General features: G+C 58.3%; 2 protein-coding genes across 2 annotated transcripts; one reads left to right on the top strand and one right to left on the bottom strand.

Annotated features, from left to right (window-relative positions):
* Positions 1-581: 581 nt before the first annotated feature.
* Positions 582-1,634, bottom strand: B0I36DRAFT_334560 (uncharacterized protein). The gene is made up of 2 exons (XM_046155366.1): positions 1,109-1,634; positions 582-1,047 (listed from the first exon to the last, which is right to left on the bottom strand). Exons 1-2 carry the CDS (start codon positions 1,593-1,595, stop codon positions 725-727), a joined length of 810 nt encoding a protein of 269 aa, XP_046007715.1. The 5' UTR covers positions 1,596-1,634; the 3' UTR covers positions 582-724.
* A 9,139-nt stretch (positions 1,635-10,773) lies between these two features.
* B0I36DRAFT_252379 (heterokaryon incompatibility protein-domain-containing protein) lies at positions 10,774-11,859 on the top strand (the record flags this gene model as incomplete). The annotated part of the gene is made up of 3 exons (XM_046150683.1): positions 10,774-11,323; positions 11,384-11,472; positions 11,548-11,859. Coding segments are annotated over 3 exons (951 nt in total), but the record flags the coding sequence as incomplete, so codon positions are not given.
* Positions 11,860-14,639: the final 2,780 nt, after the last annotated feature.

Here is a 14,639-nt window from a genome sequence, read left to right as displayed (position 1 = left end):
GAGCCGGGCTGGGACATAATGACGGCCTTGATCGCGACAGGAAGAGTGTCGCACGCACGGATGAGCGCATGGTTAAAGGGGCAGTTGATTTGACTATGAAAGAAGGAAAGAGGGGACCAATTTCAGCACAAAGGAATGACCTGCTTTGTGATGCAGATGCCTTGGAAGATGAGGCTATTGGATATTCCTGATACAGCGTGTGTTTGAGTGTTGGTCTCAGCAGGGGGCCTAACACACCACGCCTGGAGCCCTGGGACCTTGACAAATATGGTATCTTTCACGAACAATCATTATCAGTAGGCTTGACATGCGACAAGAGGTAATTGGTGTAGTAGCTAGCTAGTGAATAGCTTCCATATGTCTCGTCGATCGTCGTGGTGGAGAGCTAATCCCGAGGTACAAGGGAAGCGTTGGCAGAATCTAGATGCACTAACAAAAAGGGATGGACCAATCAGAGGCTGCAAAAGGTCATGCCCGTGTAAGAGTCATGCCCGGGTAGCAATTCTTCATGCCCGTGTAGTAATTGCCCTCTCGGCACTCACACATATTATATTAGATGTACCTCAATCTCATGTAAAAATGCGATCATAACAGAACAATTTAAAAAGGAGATTGATTTTAGAGCATCTCTGTGCTCTATTAAGGACACAAGTAACGCACTGAACGAGAACAACAATAGTCCAGTCGCGACTGGAGCTGCATCTCTGTAGCGTTTTCTCCCCCCTTATTGCTTCGTGACTGAGCTACAGCTTCGGGCCTTGTAGGTCTTCCAGCCGATTTGGTTTCCTCTCAACCAAGACACCTTGCCATCGCTCCACTTGACACGATACCTTTTGATACGCCTCTTGTTCTGCTTGAAAGACTGGTCCCCGAGGATTTCAATTCCGCACGCAAACCCCTTGAAGTCTTGCTCGAAGTCGCTCGTGAGTGCCTCAGGGATATTCTCCCTTAGCTCCCACGTTACCGCGCCGTCTCCCCACTGTAGGAGGAACGTATCCCTGCCCCATTTTTCCAGTATGCGATCAACCGGATATGTTTTATCATTAGCTTCGTAGGTGTGGTCAGTATGCGTACACAATCGAGATGTTGGAGCTAGTGAAGGACTTACCTGATGCAGCGACTACGTGCTTCTTCTTCGCCCCTCCGGCCTTCTTTGAGGAGTATCGGCGCTTTTGTGTGCGATGAGAAAAGTGCACCGTCCAGTTGCCGTCGCCCTTATATTCTACTCGGGCGTCTTGAAGAGGCCAACTTCCATGAGCCATTTGGCCGTCCGTGTTGTTCCAGGTACATTGCGCCTGAAACTCCGTGTGATCGTCGAATGTGATACGCTTGAAAACTCCATGTAGCAGTGGCCACTCCTCATATATCCCTGTATCCCTGGGTGGAGAGCCCGCTAAGCCAGAGCTTGACTTGGACCCCGCCATCTGCTCGCCACCGGTATGCTGCTGATGACCAAGCTCTGGTGCTACCGTTCTTTGCGCAAGAGTCCCAGCTGGCCAGGGATGACCGCATGGACTCGTGACTGTGCTATGCGATTGGGTTACAGTAGGGTCGTGGCCGCTGCTGAAGTCCTCCTGGTAAACTTCGTCGGACATCTGTTCTCCAGCAGCCAGGCCGAGCTCGGGCTCTTGTTCGTCAAGTACCAGCACTGGTTCTTGGTCGACATTGATCCTCGGTAGAGTTGCGAATAATCTGTTACTCGTCACCTGGCGCTGGGGCTCGGCCACGGATGAGAAGCATGCTAGCCCGAGCCCGGCAGCATCTTCCCTGTGGCTAGAATGGTGCTTTGCGTGTACTAGATATGGTTTAGTTTACCAAAAGCTTGGAATTCGTAAGCGCAACTTCTTTCGCGGATTGACATACCAGATAACCGGCGTGCACTTGCAGAAGGATCCTGGCTACTAAGGATAGGATCTATGTTTCTCAGATTCGCGTAATTAGCGCCCTTCCGCATTTCAACCAAAGTCGTGGTCCGGAGGCTCTCGGAATCCGGCCCCGTAGACTTGGGAGATGCTGAACGAGTCGTTTATTATTTATTTATTATTAGTACGCGTTACCTAGTTAGGTTTCGCGAGCCTACAAATCTATCGTATAATAAACCGTACCGAAGCCGGATAAAAAATATACGCTACGTATTCGGTACGCCTAAGCGGCGTCTTCGCTGCGTGGTTCCGTCGCGTATCACGAATGGCTCTCACCAGCCAGACGTTCTTTGGGCGAGATTGGTCGCCTCCCTCCACGCCTCTAAGCCGGTGCAGCTCCTGGGTATGTGTGATTTCTAGGGGCGCGTGCGCCCCGTCAGCGCTGCGCGGGCGCATCGTCAGCGACGCTCCCTCTCGCGGAGGTCGTCGTGTAAGTCGGCTTCAGTATCCGGGGCAACCAGCGTCAGGTGCTGCAGCACCCTACATATCGACGGCGGCACTGTCGTCGTCGTCGTGATTCCTTCTCTCCTCCTTCAAGCCATCGTCAACCTGTAGGTGCTCCTCGCCGGCCGCGTCGACGTCGCGCCGCTTCAGCGTCGCTGTCGAGGGCCTCATGCTAACCTCCTTCGCAGCAGCCGCAGCAGCAACAACAACAACGATGGGTATGTCGTCGCCTTTAATCTCAACCTCACCTGCCCTTCACCTGCTAACTTCGCAATGTTTCAGACCCCAACTCTCTCAAGCGTTCCCTCGCCAGGGACGTGGAGGACGAGGCGCGCGCGCGGCTCGTAACCGTCGCCGCCGGCGCCTCTGCGGCCCTGGGTGAGGCGGAGGATCGGCTGCAACAGCAGCAGCAGCAACCTCCCCCGGCCCCCCCTCGCACGCCCACGCCGCCGCCACAAGTGGGCGGCCCGCCCTCGCCCTCGGCGTCGGTGAGTGTCGCTTGCGCCTCGAACCCGAAGCGTCGTCGTTCGCGTGGCTGATATACCTTTAGGCGAAGAAGAAGAAGGTGCTGGCCGGCGCCGTCCGCGACTTGCCCTGTGCGTCCTGTGTGACGCGCACAGCCGGTGCGTATGCGCACCGCTGTCGCGACGTCTCCGGGGGCAAGGGTTGGCGGTGCTGGTCATGCACCAAGGGCAACAAGCCTTGCGTCGCCGTATGTCCTCCGTCGCGCCGGCGCACTGCTCGCGCGGTGCCTCCGCTCCGCTTGCGCAGTTCTGACGCTTCCCACAGTTGTCTCTCGATCCCCAGTTGCGCGCCGCCGTGCGCGAGATGCTCGACGCCGCCGATGACGCGGAGAGCGATTCCGACCCGGTAAGTGTTAGCGCATCCCGCGCCTCGATCCCGCGGTGAACCCGACGTGCCCTCGGTTTCCATATGTTGATAGTCTCGTCCAGACCTTTGCCGCTGCCGCCCTCAAAGCATCGCAGCTGCTAGGTGCTTCCCGTGCCGACGGTCGCGCCGGCGGTAGCGGCGCTGCCGCTGCGCCTGCTCCGGCAACCCGAGGCGCGGAGGCCCTGCAGTTGCGTTTGCTGGAACGCCAGGCCGACGCCTTGGAGCTGATCGCGGCTCGTCTTGTAAGTGCCCTTATCGTCCGTGCAACGCCCGCGCCTCGCCCGCGCGTCGCGCTAGCATCGCTAACGCGTCGCGTGCTATAGTTGCCCATCTCTCGCCTGGCCCGGACCATGGGTGCCGAGAAGAAGAAGAAGAAGAAGAAGGAGGAGGAGGAGGAGGAGGAGGAGGAGGAGTAGGGCAGGCGGCCGTCGTCGCCTCGTGCGCGGCGCGCTCGCGCTGCGTGTGCGCCTCGGGCGCGTTGAAAGTTTTGTGAAAAGTTCTGCGGGGAGTTTCCCTGTGTTGGCCCTTCGGGGCGGAAATCAAGAGTTCCGGGGCCCCTGTGCCCGCATCGCCTGCGCTTCGTGTTCGCTGCATTCTCGCTTGTGCTTCGTCCTCCCGTGCTTCCCGCGTCCCCTGTTCCTGTGCCGCGGCCTCCTCGCCCGCTCTAGCGAAGTGGGGGAGTAGGTTCTCCGCGATGAGCCACCGGGCCACCTTCTTGCTAAGCTGCGGCTGGTCTAGTAGCGCTGCTAACTCGCGGCTCCCGCGCGGCGGGCACTTACCGGCGTCGTGCCACATCTTTTCCCGGCTCGCTCTAAGTGCGTCGCAGTGGAGGAGGATGTGTTCCCCAGTCTCAAGGGCTTCCTCGCACCGACAGAGCGGCGACGTCACGCCGGGGGCGCCTATCTTGTAGAGGAGCGCGCGGGTGCTTAGTCGTCCGGTGCGTAGTTGGATGAGAATGGAGGACTCGAATTTCAGGAGGCCCTTGTGCCTTTTGATAGTCGCCGCGCGGTCTTCTGCGCATGGTCCGGCGCCCTGCGCTCGCGCAGCGCTCCAGCGGTCCTCCCACCCCTCAGCGAGTGCGATTTTGGGTGAGGACCCTCGGGTCCACGCGCGGAGTGCATCCGCTCGGTGCGTCAGGACCTCGTCAGGTTTCGGCAGTAGGTTGATCGCCGTTGAGTTCCGTTTCCGGCGTGCCCAGAGCGCGCGGTTTACGATACCCGCCGCTCGCGCGCACGCGATGCGTATAAGCTTCTCTTTATCCTTCCGCTCGATCCGTTCCTGGAAGCTTGCGGCGATATAGTTTAGGTGTAGGTCCAGGGGGGGGACGCAGGCTTCAGCCTCAAGGTACTTTATAGGGGTTGATCGCGGCGCCCCACAGACAACGCGGAGGCACTCCGACTGTATCGATGCGAGTTCGCTGCTCGGGCCCGTCGCTTTCTTGCCGGTCCTTGGTGTGGGGGTGTGCCAGACGCTGGCGCCGTATGACAGGGCGCTACGTATTACCATAAGGTATATCTGCCGCGCGCGTGCGAGGCTACATCCCCACGTAGTCGCTGCTAGCCTCGTAAGCGCGAGGGTCTGGGACTTCATCTTCGCCTTCGTCCTTTTTATATGGCCCGTCCACCGGAGTTTCCTGTCCAGCCAGACGCCAAGGAACCTGGCCTCGTCGACCGGTTGTACCTCCACGCCGTCAAGGCGAACGCTCGTCGAAGGCGCCGCGTGTGCGCGTGTCATATGCATGAGTTCGCTCTTCGCTGGCTCAAACGCCATCCCCATTTCCTCCGCCCAGACCTTGCAGGTAGTCCAGGCCCGTTCGAGGGCGCGAACGGTATCGGCCGGGTCCGTGCCGACGGCCATTAGGTTTGTGTCGTCGGCGTAGCCGACGATTACTAGCTGCGAGTGCGCGGCTAGTGCATCATATAGCGAGGAGATATAGAGCAGGAAGAGGACCGGGGATAACGGTGAGCCCTGGGGCACCCCGGCCCGAACAGGGAGGGGATCTGATGTAGCACCGTCGAAGCAGAGTTGCGCCGTTCGCGAGTCGAGGAAGCTGCGCACCCATCCGACTACCCACTGGGGGAATCCCTTTCGTCGGAGCACCTGGAGAAGCCTTATATGGTCCACCGTATCGAAGGCCCCCTTAATGTCGAGCTGAAGTAGCGAGACGAGGCCGCCTCGTGCCCACGTCGTATGCGCTACGTCGTGGACGAGCTTGACCGCGAGCTCAGTGGAGCGGCCCTCGCGGTTGCCCATCTGGCCTTGTGGGAGCAGAAGGTGCGTTTCCGCAGCGAGTGCGACTCGCTCAGTTAGTATCGCTTCAAGGAGCTTTCCAATTGTGCTAGTAAGCGAGATGGGCCGCCAGGCTGCTACCGTTCCCTTTTGCGCCTTCGTCTTTCCAGGCTTAGGTATAACTACTACGCGGGCGCATCGGAAGCGCTGCGGGAAATAGCTTAGTGCGAAGGAGGCGTCCGCGATGTATGCGAGTTCTTGGTGCAGCGGTGGTCCGCAGTGTAGGAGTAGGCCTGACGGGATAAGGTCAACCCCAGGGGCCTTCCACTGCGACGTCTTTTGGAGCTTCTGCGCTACGTCCTCGGTGCTCACCCGCCTCTCGATCTCGATGGATTTCTCCGGGGTAGGTCCCGGCTCATTAGCTCCGTGTGTGATAATAGGTGCTGGAAAGAATCGGGCCGCAAGAACCCCAGCCTTCTCCTCGTGCGTGCGCGCTAGTTGCGTATCGTCTGCGCTGCGCTGTAGGTCGGGGATTCTCCCAGAGTCTGCCGGGGCGGAGCTTCGGAGCCGCGCCCACTTCTCGAGAGCCCATATATCGCGGTCCCTTTCCGATGCGACAGCGAGCCAGTGGCGCCACCGCCTCGCCTGCGCGTCGCCGATCGTGGTCTTCTGGTTCCGTGTCGCGTCTTGCCACCTCTGCCAAGTATAGGGGCCGGGTCGTGCTGTATACTCTCTCCTGGCCGCCTTGGCCTTGTCGCATGCATCCTCCACCTCGGGTGACCACCAGTCCGCCCCCCCGCCTTTAGATCGTGTGCGCTTCGGTACCGCCGCGTTCGCGACTTGTTCAAGTTGTAGGATTAGCCAGTCCACCCTGCTATCGAGTTGGGCGGGCGTGAGCAGCGGGGGCGGCATGCCCTCGAATCGTCGCTTCGCCTCGAGTTGGGCCATCTTCTTGTCGAGCATCTTCCAGTTCCATCCTTCCGGCTCCGGGCCCTGCGGGACCGCGGCTTCCGCGATGCGTATAAGCTGCGAACGGTGGTCGGACCCTTCAAGCCCTGCATCCCCCTCGAAGGCGACCCTGATGTCCCTGGAGGCCCACGTATGGTCAATCGTTGAATCCCTATGACCGTGGCGTTGTCGTGTGATTTCCCCGTAGGGCGTGGCTAGCTCGAGGCGCCAGCGCTGCGCGAACTCGAGGAGCGCGGCGCTGTGGATAGAGGTCCGGCCGTGCAAGTCCCAGAGCGGGTGGTGGGTGTTGAAGTCCCCTACGAGTACGTGCCGCCCACGCGGCGCCATCTCGGGGAAGTCGCGTAGTGGGCTGTCCCAGCTCTCCGGGTCCGTCTGGTTCGGGGAGTAGATGGACCATATATGTATCGCCGCGTTCTCGGCTCCGAAGGTAACGACGCACCAGTCGGTGCCCCCGCGCTGCGCCCACGTAGCTGGGTCGTGTCGTTTATGCACATATAGCGCCGCCCTGCCTCCCTCGTAGACCGCTATGTAGCGGCAGCGGCTGGGGCAGTAGACCCCCCCTGTGTCCCTGTTGGTCCAGGGCTCCTGTATCGCGATGACGTCGTACTCGGCGCGGCTTTCTAGCGCGAGCGCTGCGTTCTCTCTGCTTGCTGCGGTATTCCAGTATAGGACTGAGAGCTTCATGTTGATCGGGTTGAGCTCGTCTCCGGTGGTGCTGCGATCGATCCTCCGTCGCCGCGCCTTCGCTTCGCGGGCGCAGTGAACATTGACGTTATGGCCCTGTCCTGGCTCCCCCCGACGCTCGATACTGTTTGCTTCCGTGGGCGGCCGCGGGGCCTTGAGGGTTCTCTCCCCTGTACGACCTGCCACTCGTCGCGCGTCGTTGTCGGGGCGGGCTCCCCGCGGGCGCTCGTTGGTGGTACCGTAGTGTGGTTTTCACTCCGGAGTGCCGACACGGTCGATACGCTGTCGGCCACCTCGAAGCGGCGGGCCCGGTGAGCGAACGCCTCACGGACTCGCTCGCGCTCCGTCTGCGCTGCTCTGCAGCGCCGGTCCCACGCCGCGTGTGGTCCTTGGCAGTTAACACATGTCTTTCTGGCGCTCGGCGCCGCCTTCGTGCAGTTCTTTTCGCCACCTTCGTGCGCGGCGCCGCCGCAGTGCCCGCACCTCGGCTTAGCCTTGCATACCCGGGCTCGATGGCCGTAACCGTAACAGTTGTAGCATTGGAGGAACCGGAGGCTGGGGTCGTAGGGCTCGCAGTCGAAGATCCGAGCTTGCCAGACTAACCCGCGCTGGACCAGCTCCTGCGCTGCGCTTACGCCGTTCGTGAAAATAATAAGCGACGCGCTTGCTGCCTGGTTGTTCCTGGGGAGGTCCCTCTTGCACCTCGTAATGCCCACCTTATTCTCCGTCGCTAGATGCGCAGCTAGAGCGCGCTCGTCGTGTGCAGCCGCTAGTAGCGCCGTTGGCAAGCCCTTCGCGATCACCGCGACTTCGCGGTGCCTCAGGACCGCTCCCCGGCCGAAGGCCGCCTCCACCCACTGGTCGTCGCGTCCGGGCTTAGCTGCCTTGCTCGCGAAGGTAATTATAACATCGCCGGATTGAAGGCGCATCGCTGCTACGGCGTCTCCGCCGCGCAGGGCCGCGTTCACTGCCTCTACCGTGGCTTTGGGGTCCCTGTCAGGGAGTGTATTTCCCTCGGGGGCCGATATTATCGCCTGTCTCTCCCTGCGTTCAGGGACGACAACCCGGGGTTGCCATGCGCTGCTACTAAGCTGCGCGCTCGACGCGACCGCGGCCCATGTGGGTTTCTGTTTCTTCTCCTGTGCGTCGATGGTTGCTTGTACGGTTTTCGCGATAATGGCTTGGATGTGTTTGTCGGTCGTGTGGGTACGCGTCGCGCTCGAGGCTCGGTCGCGCCGCACGCGGAGGGCGTAGAATTTCTCGAGGAGGTCGTGGAGGCGCGCCTTATCCTCAATCCCAAAGACGTCGGCTATTTCTTGTTCGACGGTCGAGTCCTGCGTTCGAACGCTCGCCTCAGTGTCGCCTTCGGTGTGCGCGCGTGTCGCCTGCGGCGCCTCTGCGCTGCGGCCCGCGTGCGGGTGGTGTTGACTCTGATCGAGCCCGGCACCAGCCCCCACGATAACCATCGGCTCTGCCATTCCGCGCGTTCGATGCGCGGACGATGCGGGAGCGCCTCTCTGTCCTTTCGGACCTGGAGAATCGCGCTATAATAAAAGATCGATGAAGGAACACGTTATGGGCGAATTATTCGATGAAAAGCTCCGACCATGGGTATTGAGTCGTTTATTAAGTTAGTAATACTGCTACTATAACTGGAGACGAATGATGAACTGCGGTTGCATGCTGCGGGAGCTGGACGTACGCTGTGGGCTGCATTTGGCCGCTGGTTTGCTTGAACACAGCAGCGGACGTGCGGCGTTGAGATCCATTGGCCAGTTATCGTCGCAGCTGTTCCTGGGGCATTGTGGCTGTCGACTGCTAGCTGGGTTTGACCAGACATTGGGATGTCGCTGGCCGGTTTTATGAGGAGGCGGAGAAGAATGAGGCGGAGAAGAAGAGGAAGAAGAAGGAGTCAGAGGAGCCAGAGGAGCCAGAGGAGGAGGAGGAGGAGGATAAGTCCAAGAGGCAGGCGCTTTCCGTTTCATTGGCTGGTATGTAGCAGCATCAGCATTGGCTGAGCCCGGAACATAGAACTCTTGATGATCTAGGGTGATATGCATGGCGATGAGGGTGAAGCGGTAATGAGTGAAAGGCAGTGATGAAAAGAAGAGTTTCAATCCGTTCAGCATGAGGTCAACTGTAGCTTATATACTCGGTTGCTACATTGTCCATGTCACTGACCCTCATTTCTTGGTGGGTTTCTGACCAAGTCTCTTTGATACCCCAGAAGCCGGGGGCCGATGAATCCGCCCCTTTCCAAGAAAGCCCACGTAGTGCAGGAGATAATGTTACTGGACGCCGTGATACCCGGTTAAGTCCCGTCGACGAATGACCACTAGATAAACATAATGTGACTTCGGTAAAAGCTGGATCAGCCGACGAGGCCAGTCTGTCAAATGTGATCTTCCTAGAGACGCCCGAGACACAGAGAAGCCCACGATATGCTATTATTCCTTCAAAGCCGGTTCCGCGGTTTCTGTCAAAGACACTGAGATGAGCGCTCCGAGTTCCGAAGCGCGCGGGCTTCATCGTGTCAACGAAGACTGTGCTAATGTTGACGTGTTTGCAGCCGATAATCATGCAGATACGCCCTCAATGACTCATTCCTAAGTCCACGATTGATTTCCATGTGATCATCCAGGCCGTTGATAACGAGCTGACAACTTTCGATGATAAATCTGTGGAAGCCGCGATGTGATAGGCTCTAGATAGTGATTTTTTTTGCGCGGTAGGGGTTCATAGAGAATAGGAGGTGGCGGAGCGAGATAAACAGGAGGGATCATCTGAGCTGAAGCGCATGGCGTGATGAGAGAAAGGTTGAACGAAGTCAAATGTACAAGAAAGTGGTGGGAATGAGAGCTCACTTATGTATTCTCGACCGAGCCAGATTAGGTATAGTAGCAAATTGACAACCACGCTAAGCCCTTTTAGATTGCCGCCAAACCCTGCGGGGACAACAGCACGTTCTCGACTACAGACATAAGCCGTCGGGCAGCAACACAGGACGCCGTACATCCCCGCGACGTTGGTTTGTTCTTCTCGGCGCCAGGCTTTAGCACTGGTAGTGCCCGTGGCCAGACTTCCATGAGCAGCTCGACAAAAGGCTGCCCAAACACACCATGGAAGAAATATCGTTTCAAGCCTTCTCGGTGGGGGCGACTCGAGGGTTGAATATTGACCGCACGCTGTGTCGGAATTGTACTTACATGGTCAACGATGCTTTCTCCGGTCAGACCTCCTGGGACTATCCACCTCCAACATGGAAGATTGTCTCATCCCCTCGCATCAAATTGTAACCTCTATCTCTGCGATCCGATGGCTCTTGGGCCTCGCTGATAAAGTGCTCTGCAGATGTTGCCTCTGTTCGTTGTTGACTCGGGAACTGCGAAATCGCTACGTCCCTGAGGCGACTGGATACGGTGTTCAAGCCAAGGAAGGTTCTATCGGGCACTTTAGCGTCTACACATGGCACGGCGGCGGGACTGCCAGCGACGGCAAGCATGTGATTCTGAATGTTCTACTTTTCCAAGTAGCCCGACGACCCTACAGCACTCCAAACTTCGATATCTGGAATCAGACTCGCTATACCCTGGTGGATGCAGACGGGTCCGAATCCCTCGGCCCGGATGCCCCGATGTTGTACGACACAAGAGTCTTGGACACCAACAAAGGCGCTGCACTTGCCCTAGAGTGGTCGACTAAATGTGCGAACAGCCACGAGACGTGTAACGCTGTACGTGGCCACGGCGTCCTCCCAAAACGAATCCTTGACCTAGCGACTTCGGTTGAGGACGTATCGCTATACGTGACACAGGGCGAATCTGTTCCCTATGCGACGCTCAGCTACTGCTGGGGATCTGCCACGTCGTTGAAGACCCTGTCGAGCAACCTGGATGCTCACCGCCACGGAATACCCATTGAAGCGATGCCCACGACGCTCCAAGATGCAGTTCGCCTAGCGAGGGCCATGGGGTTTCGCTACCTCTGGATTGACGCACTCTGCATCGTCCAGGATGATCCAGCTGATTGGGCGGAACAGTCTGCCGCCATGACAGACATATATCAGAGATGCACCGTCAACATTGCCGCGCTCGATGCCTTAGACTGCGACCAGGGATTAGTGCCAAAGCTCTCGAACCACAGCCGCGTGCTCGCTTCCAGTGCCGCCAGTGGCGACCCATCGTGTATCCTCGCCCTGGCAACACCACCATACGAAAATCGAGCCATTAACGACAAACATCTAGACACCAGAGGCTGGGTGTTCCAGGAAACCTTGGTGTCGCCGGCAACACTCAGATGCACCAGCGCGGGCATCCAGTGGGAATGCTGTCAAGTGTGCTACCTAGCCGATGGGACCTCGGCGGACCGCGGCGGCCAAATGTATCCCGTAAGCACCATGAGCGTCAAGGAGGGTTGGGCCGACCTCATCCGCCGGCAATCAACGGCGCAGCCGAGCCCCGCGCCAATATACACCTGGCATCAGTACGTTGCCGAGTTCGCCGACCGGCGCCTATCCGTGCCGACCGACAAGCTGCCCGCCATGGCCGGCGTCGCGGCGCGCTTCTCCCACCTCTTCAACCTTACTTACGCAGCCGGACTGTGGCGCGAGCATTTCCTCAGCGGACTCACTTGGGGTCGCACGACCGGCACATCGCTCGTCAGGCGCGTTGATCGAGCCCCGTCGTGGAGCTGGGCCTCGGTCGACGGTCAGGTGGCGTATCCCCACATCTTCATCGCCGGTACCGCATACCCCGGTGTGCATATCGAGATGCCGGAGCTCGACCTGCAGGTCGATGAGTTTCGGATCGTCGAGAAGCACACTGGCAGTTTCGGCGAGGTCGTCAGGGGCGAGGTCGACGTCAGGGGAAGACTTCTCCCTGTTACCATTTTCGGGGACAGCGACATCGGATCCGTTCCAACTGCCTCTTGGGAGTCGGATATCGGGTCCTTTGGGTCCATGCTCCTCGACCAGAAGTTTGGCGACACGCGAGCTGCCAACTCCACGTCTTGGTGGTGCCTGCGGATAGCCTCTTTTCTCGGGTCGTCGAGGCGGCGAGAACCCCACAGGAAGGGACCCTTCGAGTTTTTCCTGGTCGTGGAGAAGGCGAGCGGTGCTGGCGAGGGTTGTTACCGGCGCGTCGGGATGGTCATGAGCAACCACAGCCCTCCGAAAGGGTTTATCCCCTGGGGAGACGAGCCAGACGAGTCAGCTTTGATGGAAGAAAAGGTTAGGGCGGCGTTTTCGGCTGTGCCGATTACCAGACTGACCCTTGTCTGAAGTCTGAGCGAGCGGACGCCTCGTCTTGGTGATGTCAAGAGGGCCACTCGGTCGTCCATAGACTTTTTCTCGGCACTGACTGGACCTCCTTCCTCGTACAGAACGAGGTCATTGGCACTGAAGGTCATTTACGGTCTCAAGCGATAATATAATCATATTTCAGATGGATGGAGTCCGAGGGAAAAATTCAATTCGCCATCTGAGCTATGGCCTACCCCGATGAGCAACACGAGTCCCCTTTCGTCGCACGCGGCGTCCTACAAGCGCCGCTGGCAAGGCTGTGCGGTCAGATTGGTTGGAAACTGCCATATTCTAAGTTTGGTGTTCAGCATGCCGTGGAAGGCAATGAGCAAGAAAAGGTAGAGATGGTGGGCACCGGGCCGTCATCGCTGTCAACCTGCGGCACCGCCGACCCCGGGCGCCCCTCTTGTCCGTCCCCCGGGCCTCCAAGCCCGTCCGGCGTAGCCACTACACGCCTGCTGCTCGATCGCCTCCGCCGCCTTCTGTTCGGTTTCGAGGTCCCGGCTGGCGTGAACTGCCACCGTCGTCGCCGCTGCCGTAGCCGCTGGCAAGCCACGCCGTGCCTCGATCGGACCGTGTGTTTATGATGGGCATGTCATCGGCCAATCTGTCTGCCGAAGCCACAAGGCTGTGCCTAGCGCTGCGTGGACTTGGGTCGAAGCTCGGACGCGTCGAGTCACATCAGATCCAAAGGGTGCTGCAAAGGTTTAAGAGATATGCGCTGTGTTTGAGCGGGTCTAGTCCATTGACCCCCGATATCGTGGCCCACGTCGAGTCGCGAGGCGTGACGAAGACCTGGGACCGACTTGCCATTATCGCCAACTGCTGCCCGTATCCAGTACGCCTCGACGCCGCGTCTCTCAGACGACAGGGACACAGTCCAAGCCTGTCTGTATTAGCCATGTACCTGCTCAACGGCGAGATTCTTGATAATCGTGAAGGTTGCGAAGCCAAAGCATCACTGGGAATGACGACGTCCGCTTGGCTTATGGAGCAGATATTCACAGGGCTCCAAACCCCAGCAAGCCATTGCCGGTCTACGACGTTCATCAAGCGCTGTCGTTTCAACAATGTTTCCCTAGAAGCTGATGGCATAGCGACTCGCGGTCACCTTTGGAGGCTGTCCGGGGATCGGATTGCTTCATCCTCGCTCGGCCATGAGACGCCTCCTTCTGAAGATCTATCCGTGCGGGGACGTCTTCAGTCTAGTCACAGAAGAAGCCTGTTGGAACTCGTCGTGCGCTTGCGTAGGGAGAGTCATTTCTTCCTGGCTGATTGCCTCGATGACTACTTGGTAGAGGATGCTCCAAGAAAAGAACGTGTTACACCCGCACAGGAGTACCTCTTCACCATGGCGCTCGAGCTGGTGACAGCCAAATCCCACGATAGAAGCCTGCAATTCGCTAGGCTCTGGAATGAAGGGCATGATGCACCATGCCGTGCTATGTTCGTATCTGACCAACCACACGACGCTATGGTTTTCACGTTCTTCTCCGGAGCTGGCTTTAGCTCGGAGCATCACAACACACATAGTCTAGGCCGCCATGTCTCGCTTCGGGAAGTCGCCGACAAGCGCTCTATCCAAGACGAGGCAATACCCCGCCTCCGTGTTGACGGATGGGTACATGGGCTCTGTTTTTATCAAGGTTGTCCTCATATGGAAGTCAATTTTCCTCGGCCAAGGTCTCTGTTACATGATGAGCAGTAACTTGCGGTTTCCAACCGACTCAGCACCATGGCTTTTGAACTCGCAGACTTTGGATCTCTTTGCCCTGCGCCTGGATTTCAGGATCCGCTCAATCGCTCACATGCAAGCATCGTACCCATTGTGATCATGCGAGCTTGGGATGTCACGCTTTCCTGCGCTATATTACTCCAAAGGGCTCGGGCGAGGTGCACAGGCTATGCTCCTTGCGTGCTCAACTTGTGAACATATTATCTGAAGTGACTTACGCACTGGTAGACAAATATCATTTTAAGCATCGGCAGTCATCAACACACCCAATGAGGGCCAAATCGCCAGCCCCACAAAAAGTAAGGTAAAACCTGGTCACTGAAGGAACTGTGGTAAGTTAGCAAGTGAGATCCTTCATCCTTATCGCCACGGTCGACAGGGCTTATCAAGCCACTAGCGAGGAATCCAGAGGGAAAATACATCCCCTTGTTCCCACATGTCACGGCAAACACAGGGCAGATACACC

Source organism: Microdochium trichocladiopsis, assembly GCF_020744255.1.
Source record: "Microdochium trichocladiopsis strain MPI-CAGE-CH-0230 chromosome Unknown B0I36scaffold_10, whole genome shotgun sequence".
Taxonomy (NCBI): Eukaryota; Fungi; Ascomycota; class Sordariomycetes; order Xylariales; family Microdochiaceae; genus Microdochium; species Microdochium trichocladiopsis.
The sequence above is the reverse complement of the archived record's forward strand: the minus strand, read 5'-3'. Positions and strand labels throughout refer to the sequence as shown.